The following is a 12,491-nucleotide window of genomic DNA, read 5'->3' as shown; positions in this document are numbered from 1 at the left end:
ACTGTTTCGCCCGAATTTGTCTTGTGAACGATATCAAAAAACGTTTCTACGAAACAATATTTCGAACGGCAGCAACGAATTCTTTACTGTTTTCCTCTTTTTTTTTTATTCAAATACAAAACTCTTCCCGGTAGCCTTTTCACCAAAACGGGAAACAATTAATAGAAATATAGAATTCTTAATTTTTTTCTTTAAATTATAATTTAAAATTATATTATAAATGTTATAAATATTATAAATATTCATTTGGATTTATGTATTCAATATTTATTTTTACATTTATTTAATATTTATCTTTACATTTATTTAATATTTATTTTTACATTTACTTTACATTCATTTTACAATTAATTCGATATTAATTAATAGCGAAGAAAAAAAATTATTAATGACAAATCGACCGCAGAGTATCTCGTTAAACATTAATCACCAAACCCTCGTGCATTAATCAATTTCTCGAACGACCGGCCCCGACGAAATTGGCGCAGAGCTCGATAAACAAAAGCGTTGGCAATGATCGACGGCACGAGCTCGCGACTTTCAAGCCGGTGAGACACGCCTGCTCATTTCCTGCGGGAGGTATCACTGTCGGTATTATGTGAGCGACGACGAGAGAAGAGGATAATTTCTCCTGACCCAGGTCGCCGGAACACCTGTTGATCCCAGGCTCTCGTCCCCGAGATCGACTCTGCCCTGGGCCGGCCGGGCGGCGAAACACGTCTCGAAGAGAGCGATCCACGCGGAAAAGTCCCGGACCCACGATGTCGTGCGTGCGTCATCAATCGTCGAATCCTCCGAGGGAAAGGTGCTACTACAGCGGGCAGCACAATCGTTACGCGAAGGTCCCTTATTCGCCGACGATTGCGTCGCAGGACGCCTACCGAACCGGTAACTGCTGCATTTCAAGTACATTCGAACATTTCGTGGTGCAACTTCAACATCGCTTCACGATCTTCACGCAAAAACGACAATTTTTAACGTTAAATTAGAGAGACTGTACTTGCGACAGGCTGTAATTATTTAGTGTACCGAATTATCCGTGACGGCGCGGTGAGGTTAGAATCAATTTATAATTAGACCGCGGATTTTGTGCATTTATGACGAAAATGGACGCGTCGAATATGAAATTGTAAAGGTCGTTAAAACAATGTTAACATATACATTTATGTGCTCGTTATTTATTAACCGCACTATGCGACATGACCTTTTTAAAAAGTTGATTTCCTTTTAATTTCGTTGTATGTTCGAAAGAATCACTGTGAAATCCTAAAATTCTTGGTTATGTACTTGTTACCCAGATCTCATTGTCAGTTTTCAGAATGTTAAATGTTTCTTTATAAAAGCGGACATTTTCAAAACTCACCGATCAGATGTGCGAGGAAAACTCGATCTGTGACAAGCACAAAATGCGTTAAGCAAAAGACAATATATATAGTTGATTGTACAGACAATAACGCAGTAAAATAATATTACACAAGAACAACCACCGGTTTTGCACGATTTCGAGCATGTTACACCGTGAGAAGGTAAAATGGCGCAGAATGTTAGAAGCGCCGCTCTACGGTGAGCCCCAAAACTAATACCAATGAAGCATAAATGAATAAAATTAGTATATTCAAGTAGAATCCATTTACAATTCTAGTTATAGCTCGTTACGCTTTATAGTATCAAATATGTGTAAAAGTGACTTATCAGTAATAATCGTCGGTGGCGGAAGATAATGATTAAATAATGGTTAATTATGATTGTCTTTCAACTGTGTGGTTCTTCGAACAATTCCTTTCACATCTCTTTTTTAATATAGCTTCAATTTGAACAATAAGCACGGTTCCCTTACTGATTGTTTTTAGCGGAATTTGTCGAATAAGTGTTACTTTTGGTCCCTGATGTGAACAGGCCTTAATTAGCCGCTCGCCGTTCTACTAAATTACGGGTGCTGTTAATTAGAGTCTTAATTAGCTACTCGCCATTCTACTAAATCACTTGCTGCCTCTGATACGGTCTTAAATAGCTAGTTTCCAATCTATTAAGTCACCGAACCGGTCTGAACAGTCTTTAAGGTTATGTCAAGATCGACATAAGTTTGACCTACTAAGAAGCTACTCTTCCATCTACTAAATCACTGGATCAGTCTGAACAGATCTTAATTAGCTATTCGCCACTCCACTAAATCACTTGCCGTGACTGAACCGGTCTTAGATAGCTACTCATCGATCTACGATGATCTGGGCCTGCTAGAGGACTCATCAATAAGGCTCCCTGGTAGGCCCTATGTTAGACGCAGGGGTACCATAAGAACGGTCGAGGACGTTATACGCGCGAATCGGTGACGAATCAGGTAGAAACGGGAGAGGTAGCCATCTGCTGGCGCGTATAGGAGACAGCCGCTACGAAACGCTCGGATACAACCGATCAAGTGGCTACCTCCGGATTTCAGGATACTGCGCCGGCTGGAGATCGCTGGATTCCCAAAGCAGCAGCTTCGAGATGCAGTCGTCAGGTAAACCCCTGGCTTCTTCTGATCCGTTGTAATACCGAACAAGTCATCTAAAAAGAAAAAGAAACTGATGAATCTAATCGAAACTCAATAGGAAGGGAATACTGCTCGGCTAGAGGAGACCAGCCGTTCACGGACACCAGGATGGTAACTGGAAGAGCGTCGTCCTGCAGGCAGGAGTCGGTCAGAAGCGTGGACCCGAACGTCCTTGAGAAAATGCAGACGGCGTTAAAGATGCTGGAGGACAGTAACGTGGCAATGCAAACAAGGAATCAGAGCCTCGTCGAGGAGAACAAAGCGCTTTTGGCCAAGTGAGAGGCTGATACTATTACACGCGCCATTTGTTTACTATAGATTGTCCCATAATTATGTCGACATTTGGAAAGGGGAGATTTCTCAGGTCATTTTAAGTAATCTTTCCCTTAGCGAAAATGCAATCCGTGGCTTTGTCTACGAGTTATTAATGGAAAACAGTGACACTGGCCACTGACCCTTGACCTGTGACCACTGACCGTCGAGCATTAGCCACTGACCACTGACGATTGTACACTGGTCACTGACCACTGACCGTTGATCACTAATCACAGACCATTAAGCACTGATCACTGACCATTGAGCATTGGTCACTGATCACTGACTATTGATCATAGACCTTGACAGAACCTTCACATATTTATATATATAATGTATTTATATTTATTATTCTGTTACATCGAAATATTTGTTACTTCTTTATTTATTATATTCAAATATGTGTCAGTTACGTATGTATTATGTTAGAATATGTGTTACCCGACACCGAGTAATTCTTAATAAAAAATGCTTCGAATAAAAATTAGTCAATAAACAGTTTCTAAAAAACTACAATACTAAATAGTGGTAAAATATTTTTTTATTCAACAAAAAAACAATATCGTTGTAATTTTTTTAACATGACTGTATATTATTAACGTTCAAATCGATTCGTTCTTGTATTCCATTTAAAGAATTATTAATGTACTTGGGTCGAAAATTAATTAGACTAAAAGTTATGATTATTGACCCGAATGCCCATAAAATAGCATCATTGTGAGACGGTGCGAACGTAGCGTTTAACGGAACACCTCAGGCCATTTGTTCCCAGCAAACTCTTTGAATAATGGTTCGTACGTGTTCGGACCTTTCGTCGAATGATTTCCGTTTCGGTGATTTATTCGGAAGGTTGGACGAAGAACGGAACGAGGTACTGAGGCTCGAGAAGAAGATGATGGTCCTGCGGATGGAGCTCGATCGCGAGAAGCTGAGACTGCTGGAGACAAAGGAGGCCGCGGAACAAGTCGGTGCAGACACGTATACAGGGTGTCCCATAATTATGTTAACGCCTGGATTCCTAAAGTCATTTTAAACAACTTTTTCCTTAGAGAAAATGTTCTATGAGGCTTTGTTTACGAGTTATTAACGAAAAAGAGTGACCCTGACCGTTGGCCATTGGTCACTGACCGTTGACCAGTGACCAGTGACCATTGTCCAGTGATCACTGACCATTAGCCATAGAGCACTGGCTACTGACCGTTGACCACTGAGCACTGACCACTAGCTACTGATCAGTGGCCACTGTCCACTAGCCACAGACCGTAGACCACTGCGCACTAACCAGTAGCTAGCTACTGATCAGTGACCACTGTCCACTGTCCACTGATCACTGACCATTAACCACTGGCCAACCACTCCTTCCCAGATATTAACATAATTATGGGACAGCCTGCATTGGAATTGCTTTCACCGACTAAGACATTCTTTTATGATTTCAGTGCAAGCACGCGCCGGCCGTCGAAGCGAACGGAACGTCCACGACGAACATTATCACGAAGCTCGACAGGGGCGTGCAGATTTGGGCGGTGTGCTCCGGGTGCCAGAGGAAGCTGGAGAGCTGCGAGAAACTACCTCCCACTGTCACCATTACCAAGTAGACACTGGCAAATGTTATTCCTCGGTTGGCTCCTTTTCTTGGTTAAGAGAATGGTAGAACTACGGGAAGGGTATTTCTGATTAAGAGGTCCAAAGCTGAACAGTAATAAGAGATTTTAGAAGACATAGTTTATTGACTGATAGGGCGATACACAACAATACATACGCAACATTACAATACTTAGAAGGACCACCACTTTTAAACATGGGCTTAACAGAGCGTAGCCATGTTTCGTATTCTGAGAAAAAATTCTCCAAAGTAATGATCTATCCGAAATGGTCCATAGGATAAGCGTAGCGATTACCGTGCTACCCCGTGGTTACTGTGTCCTCACAGTAGTTTTACATATATTTAAAGACAACGTTGCTAAATTACACATATTGAACTTTTTAATGTTCCTAACCGAATCAAAACATTAAACTTCTTGAGACCTGTAACATATGGAGACGAATTTTTTACATTTCTGATAATATCTCGATGCATTTTTATATTCACAAAACTTGACCAAAGTACAAAATAATAATAATAACAATGTAACTGTCTTCTTAGATATATTTCTTCATCGAAAAAATGTCTGGTGCTAATTCGTTCGCGGTGTTCGAGCAGATCGGAGCTGGAGGAGCTCGAGAAGGACATGAAAGCCCTCCGGGACACTATAATCGCCAGGGAGGAGGCGTGGGACAAGGCGATGGAGCGCGAGCAAAATTACAGGCAGCAGTTGACTCGATTTACTACGGAGACAATCACGGCTCGTCACATGGCGGACACGCGTTACGAGGAGCTGCAAGCTGTCAACAAAGCTCTGTCGGTAAATATGTTAGAATCATTACGATTCGCCGGAGATCAAGCTGGATTTCAAATCGAAGGAGTGGCGGTAGGTCACATGATGCATCGCTGCTCCCGTATAGCGGAGTGGCGGTAGATCACGTGACGCGTCGCGGCTCGCGTACAGCGGAGTTGCGGTAGGTCACGTGGCGCGCCGCGACTCGCGTACCGCAGAGTGGGGCGCGTCAGGTGATCTACCGCCACTCTGCCGTACGGGAGTCGCGGCGTGTCATGTGACCTACCGCCACTCCGCTGTACGGGAATCCCGGCGCGTCATGTGACCTGCTCACTCACGTTCTATTTGAAATCCGGCTTAACCTCCTGCAGACCGTATTTGGGATCATTGTTTTCTTCATTGGCGCTCAGACAGCCGCGCGAACAACCTCAAAAATTGCGGGAAACTAGAGTGTTCCATTTAACGTAATTCAAATTGAAAAGTTAGTGAGGTGTCGCATCGATAATATGTTCTTGATATTCTTACGTTTCACGGATTTTAATATGGAAGATTCGATAAATTAACATGAAAATTCATTTACGAAGTTTGGGAAAAATAATTCGCAGGAGAAGGAATCGGAATTGAAGTCACTGCAAAAAGAGAACCTCTACTTAAACAAGCTAACAACGAAGCTGTATAACTGTCAGCAAAGGTAAAAGGACTCAGCTTTCTACCGCCGACTCAAGTAATCAAATAGAAACTATTTTTACAATTCACTTATCTTCGAACTCAAAATTTCGATGCGTCGTTACTTTGAAATTCGTACGGTCCATAAAATTTAATCGAATCCGTAGAAAATACAAAAATTCGATTATTTTTCGGTTGAAAATTCAAACGTGGAATCTTCTTCCAGAATTGACAACATTTGAAATTAATCACTTTACGTGTCGTAAATATTGTAATGCACAGTTGTATACAGTTATACATATGTGCTTTCAAAGAGTTACATATGTTCGTATATAGTTATACATAGGTGTATGTGCTTGTAAATAATTGCATATTTTTGTACGCAGTTGTTCATAATTGTACATAAACCGCGGATCTTTATGCAAAATGAAAAAATTTCTGCATAAATTGCAAAATTTTCCTTCTTCCTTGAATAACGTTATCAAGTTGAAATTAGAATACCAGCTCATTTCAACTTGTTCGCTGTTTAGATCTTCACCCACTCATTTTTACCATTAATTTTTTACTATTTTTACCATTAAAGTCTGCGGTCTAGTCATATGCAGGGTGTCCCAAAATGATGTTACTTCTTGAAAATGAGGGGTTCCTCAGGTCATTTGAAGCAACTTTCTCCTTTACAAAAATGTTCTCCGAGGCATGATTAACGAGTTATTGACGAAAAACGCTGACCAATGAGAGGCGAGCTCGTCTGGTGCGAGGCGACGCAGCCAACGAGCGCACGAAGCCCAGTCCCGCTGATTGGCTTGGCCGCCTAGCGCGAGCCGAGCTCGCCTCTCATTGGCCACTGTTTTTCGTTAATAACTCGTTAACGATGCCTCGGAGAACATTTTTGTAAAGGAAAAAGTTGCTTGAAATTATCTCAGGAACCCCTCATTTCCCGGAAGTAACATAATTTTGGGACATCTGTATAGTCAAATATAGATCTATATTTATACATATATATATAATTAAATATTACAATAATTAAATATTTATATATTTAAGCATAGATCTATATTTATATATTTATTTATTTATTCATCAAGAATATTAAAGAAATAAACTCACTTCGCTACAGTTCGCGTCGCGATCGTTGGAAAGCAGTCGAAATAAAAGAAACCGTGTGCAATAATCGCACGGAAGCTAAACGAGCATGACTGCAGCCGGTGAAACAGTCCGGATTCTGGTGTCCCCCGCGAGAGACCTGGGAATTAGGTCCGGGCGAGTATCTCCGGCATCCGTATCCGAGCACACGCCGCCCGACCGCTTCGAAACTTCCCTTTCCTAATCGATAATTAGATCTGCACGGTTTACGCGCAGCAGGGACGGCTGAGCGAGTCCGCGTTCGTTTCGCTGGAAGACCACTGCGAGATCCTTGTCCTTTTCACCGCAGGATTCCGCCGTGGGGCGATTTAAAATTGTTTTCGTGCGAGAAACTTCGGTGACTTATTTTACATAACGTATGAAAGAGGTGCGAAGGAGGTCAGCCGTGCCCCAAACCCTCGAAGGAATTCTTATGACTTGCCAAATAAGTATCGGAGATGCGATGGTGTCGATAAGGTCGACACTCGATCGTATCGTAAAACCTGGCATCGATGTCGTCTGAATAATTCGAGAGAAATAATCGGACCCGACGGGGGTCCGAAGGAGGTTAAGGAAGCGCAGTAAATGCTCCCACGTTGTCCCTGTTAACGGTCTGCCCACATTGTCCCCGTGTCATTCACACGCCTATATGAATCACTCCTACGCCTATGCTAAGATTCGGCGGAGTCGGTGAAGCGTACGATGCGACACACGACGCGGCTGCTGTGACTAGAATTCCCGGAATGGCAACTCACGATATGCAATAACAAAACTTTTTTAATTTTGCAATTTTAAGAATGAATCTTTCTTGTAACATATTGCTGACAGTTTTCTGATTAAAATGAGACCAAACATGACATAGTTAGGACAGATATTTCTGATTGAAATAAAATCAAACACACGATACGAGTTCGATCGTGCACAGGGTGACCCGTTTAAATTAGTCTAGTCATGTACATATCTTCGAAACCGTTGATGATACCAAAAAATGTTTCGAACGAAATTTGTATGGTTTTGGAGTGCTAGAATAAAGACGATGACTTAACCTTTTTTATTTCTAATTTTCTGCCATGATTCGAAGGCAATTCGGAGGACACATGACACTATTCGAAGGCAATTCGGAGGATACATCGTGGCGGATACGTAGTCTATGGCAGACACATAGTTCCACAAGCGACCACTCGCAGCGTTGGCGTTCTTCGCGAGTTACGCTCTGCACCGTGTGTGGTTAGCGGCCGTTTCCGTTTTCCTCCCCCGAAACAAAGAAGAGAAGAGAACGCTCTTAAAGAGCAGAGACTCGAAGTCCGGACCGCGCGGCGCGAACACGCGCGTAGTTGATCGCAAATCGTATTCGCGTGTTAAATCTGGCCGGTTGCCAAGTATTAGTCTAGTTCGTTTTTCCTTGCCGAGCAAGCGGTGTACATTTATATATTGTTTCCTTTTTAATAAAGTCACATTTAATTATTAACATTCCACGTGTGTGTCTAACCTCAACGGTAGTGACTGCCACCGCGTGTCCGTCCGGTTACAAACGCTAGGGAAATCGCAATAGGGAGATTCACACATAGAAACGTCGCAGCCGCTAAAACATGATACGATTCGAATGCAATTCGACATATGATACGATCCGACGGTCACGTACCTAGTACGTAGTAAATTCTCCCTAATTGGCGCACAGATTGCGCACAAAAATGGACAATTTAGGTTGACAATCGGTATAACAATCAGTAACAAAAGAGCCGCAAGGCTCTCCTCTTGTGAACAAGCTGTACCATCGACGTAGCAATGAATCGCATAGGCGTAGGACCAGCACAGAAAAATTCACGGCAACCCGAAATTTAGCATTTCCAGGAGAAATTACGGTATTTAATAGAATTTACTGTATATCCGAGTGAAGCTGCTGTATATCCGTTACGATAATTCCATTGTCGTCGGCGCGCTTTTCCGAAGATTATTTCCCTAGTCCTGGAGGAAGATACCGCTGGCAGGACAGATAATTAAATAAACCAGAGGGCCTACTTGTTTTAAGAGTCTCGACGGCGGCGCGTAAACGCTTCCCGAAACGGGCAGGAAAAAGGGAAATCGCCGGATCCCGCTTTTTGCCGGGGAACGGCGCCCCGGCTATCGCTCGAACCCGGGCTACACCCTCCGCATTTTAGTCGTTTCATTAGCGGAGAACGGCCGTCGTAACGTACCGCCGAGAATGCCGGTTCAAATTTCGCCCAACGAGACGCGGGAGCTTGTCGCCGACTAGGCACACCCCTATTTCTTTCCATTTCGAAATGCAATTTCCTTGCCAAAATGCAAAGTGCACAGCTCCCGCTAGCGGACTCGCCCGCCCCGGTGTTGTTTCCGCTCACCTCTGACCTCGATGTCCCCTCTTGTCTCGGCTCAGCTCTGCCATCTTTTTTATCTTCTACGGTATCCTTTCCGAATCCTTGTTGACTTCTCGCGCTAGAATCGCATCGTTCCTTTCGGCCGGTTGAGTTCCCAAGATATTCGCAGACAAAATTTTAATCGAAATGTTTTACGTCCATTTTAGGTCTGAACGTCGTACGCCTTAAAATGGACGTCTTTAAGACACCCCAAGTTCGACGTCCTTTTAACGCCTGAAACAAGACGTGTTTAAGACGTCCCAAGTTGAACCTCCTTTTAACGTCTGTTTAAGACGTCCCAAGATGAACGTTATATTAACGCCTGAAACAAAACGTGTTTAAGACGTCCCAAGATGAACTTCCTTTTAACGCCTGAGACAAGACGTGTTAAAGACGTCTGTTTCGAGCCGTCTTTAAGACACTTGAGATATTTCTTCACGGCGTTTATTATGTTTTCGTGGTTTTTTAAACAAATCAGTCGAATGCTTTTAAGTACAATTTTAGTATGAACAACGAAAATGCAATCCGCGGCTTTGTTTACAAGTTATTTACAAAAAAAAACGCTGACCAATTAGGGACCAGCTCGGCGGCCGAAGGACAGTTTCGCTGATTGGCTCGGCCGCCTCGCGTCAGCCGTTCTCGCCTCTCATTGGTCAGTGTTTTTCGTTAATAACTCGTAAACAAAGCCTCGGATTGCATTTTCGCTGAGTAAAAAGTTGCTTCTAATGACCTCGGGAATTCCTCATTTCCCGGAAGTAACATAATTTTGGGACACCCTGTATATAGAAATCTTCGCCGGGTCACAGCGATCGCCACTAATATTTTGAATGCTGCTAAGTTCCCGAAGCCACTATCTTTCGGAAGTTAGAAATTTCAAACCGCATAATCAGCGCCTTCTCGCGACGTAACTTGCAAGCGTACGCGTTCAGGATGACCGACGTCGCTCGCCTTTCGGCGTCTTGGAAGTTCGGGTGCGCAACCTTCAACTTCCGTTCGCTTTTAAATTAAGTGGCGACCGCGCGAACGAGGAAGGGCGCCTATGCGACGACGGTTTAATCGCAAAGCCACCTTTGAAACGGCGCGCCGACGAGCGACGGAACGGAAACAAGCATTTCAAGTATTTAACGAGCAAACTAGTTACACGGTGAAACGAAGTTTTCCGCTGTCGCTGTTGATAGCGCTTCTGAAAGAACTTCGCCAGACACCGCAACGCAAACCCTGGAGACGCGAACTTGCCGCGGAGCTGGCCAACACGACAATGAGCGAGAGGATACAGTAATTTCACAGAAAAATGTTCGGAGGTCGGAATTGAGACTCGCGACTCGCCCTCAGAAGCATACAAATTTCGTTTGAAAAATTTTTTGGTACCATCGACGATTACCCTATATGTAATCGAACTCGCATCTCTCGTGTTTGATTTCATTTCAATTAGAAATAAAATCAATTAGTCCAAACCGTGTCATGTTTGGTCTCATTTTAATCAGAAAACTGTCAGCTATATGCTACAAGAAAATTCATTCTTAAAATTGTAAAATTAAGACAATTTTGTTATTGTTTATTATGAGCTTTCATTCCGGGAATTTCAGTCACAGGAGCCGCGTCGCGTGACCACAGCAATCCGAAATATGGCATTTTCGGAGATGGCGAGTTCTAGTGAAGGAAACGATGTTCGAGAATGTTCAAATTATATTCTCAAATTTTCGGGCCTCAATGGTATTGTTAATTTTCGAATGACCGTTGTTTGAAAATTCTATGAGACGCGTGTTTCGCATAGGAAGTGTGACAGTGGAAGGTTGAAGATGGTGAAACGGTCGAAACGAGTGCAAAAATGTTTAACCGTTTGATATAAAATATAAAGTCTATTCTACTCACCGCTGCGCGACAGTTCGGCCGCGTCACGTGGCCTACCGCCCAGGGTCATCGAAGAGGTGGGGATAGGGGACGCGTGCGCCGGAAGTTCGTGCAGCGGCATGGCGCGTCTACCGGGTGGCCATCGTAATTCTGAACTGCGACACGACGTAGGACCTCCGTCCGATCGTAGTTCAGAATTAGAATGATCACCCGGTAGACGCGCCGCGCCGCTGCACGGGATTCCCTCCATATGCATCACCTATCCCCACTCCTTCGAAATGAGGTGCGACTTACTCGTCTGAGAAGTGTGGTTACCGTCGCTCCTTCGACTCGAAATCGGGGCGAGATCAATCCTGACTCGATTTCGTTTAATTTCCAGTTACAAGGACGAGCACCAAAGGAATAGCTTCCTTTTGGACGAGAAGGATCAACGGTACATTGAGGATATTCTGCGACGATCGTCAAGCGGAAAGAACAAGCAGAAGCAGAAGCCGCGGACTACTGAGAAGAATTATGGCAATCAGGCCAGCCCTCGCGATCGAAGCGCAAGAACGAAAGATCAAGGGGGCCCTCTGAAACAACCGAAACGTTAAAGACGTTCGCTGTGATGCGTTGGAGCCCCTGAATCCTGTTTCAATTAATTGACGATTTCATGAAATCCCGTTCTGCTCCTTAGATCATGTTTGTACAATGCATTTAACGAACCTTACTTTTTACTCATCTGTACACCCGTTTGATATTGTTGAATTTAAATTGTAACGAGTGGGTGGAATATTAAAGTGGAATTACGTTAAACGAATGTCGTGAGAAACTGTTCGCTTTTTTTTCAATAATTTGTAAATAATAAGAAATAATTTGTAAAGAGCGACAACTTTACCGATCGTCGATGATTTTTGTGCATGTTGTCAGGATTTCGAACAACTTCAACCATTTAATTTGTTAACGAATATGGCTGATGGAAGCGGAAAAATCGTTTCTGGAGCATAAATGTATCATGCAGTTGTTACGGCAGATGAATTTCACTGATCAAATGATTACCTTCCGACGGTGAATATTTCCGGGTAATCGTATCGTGATACGAACGAGGTATACGGAATAACCGATTCATGCTAAGAAGCTTAAATTTCGAAAACGTCGGTAACGACGAGCGCGACACGGAAATGATTAATCATCCACCCCGTTTGCGACAATTGATGTATCAACTATACTTCGTCTACGATAGTACGAACTGCTATGGTAACAATGAGTGGC

The 12,491-nt window shown here is 43.2% G+C and overlaps 1 protein-coding gene across 1 annotated transcript; it reads left to right on the top strand.

Moving 5' to 3' along the window:
• Positions 1-330: 330 nt before the first annotated feature.
• On the top strand, positions 331-12,039 carry LOC117225781 (uncharacterized). The gene is made up of 8 exons (XM_033479542.2): positions 331-888; positions 2,438-2,500; positions 2,592-2,808; positions 3,698-3,812; positions 4,288-4,442; positions 5,052-5,253; positions 5,832-5,917; positions 11,620-12,039. Exons 1-8 carry the CDS (start codon positions 762-764, stop codon positions 11,831-11,833), a joined length of 1,179 nt encoding a protein of 392 aa, XP_033335433.2. The 5' UTR covers positions 331-761; the 3' UTR covers positions 11,834-12,039.
• Positions 12,040-12,491: the final 452 nt, after the last annotated feature.

This window comes from Megalopta genalis, chromosome 14 (genome assembly GCF_051020955.1).
Source record: "Megalopta genalis isolate 19385.01 chromosome 14, iyMegGena1_principal, whole genome shotgun sequence".
Taxonomy (NCBI): Eukaryota; Metazoa; Arthropoda; class Insecta; order Hymenoptera; family Halictidae; genus Megalopta; species Megalopta genalis.
The sequence above is the reverse complement of the archived record's forward strand: the minus strand, read 5'-3'. Positions and strand labels throughout refer to the sequence as shown.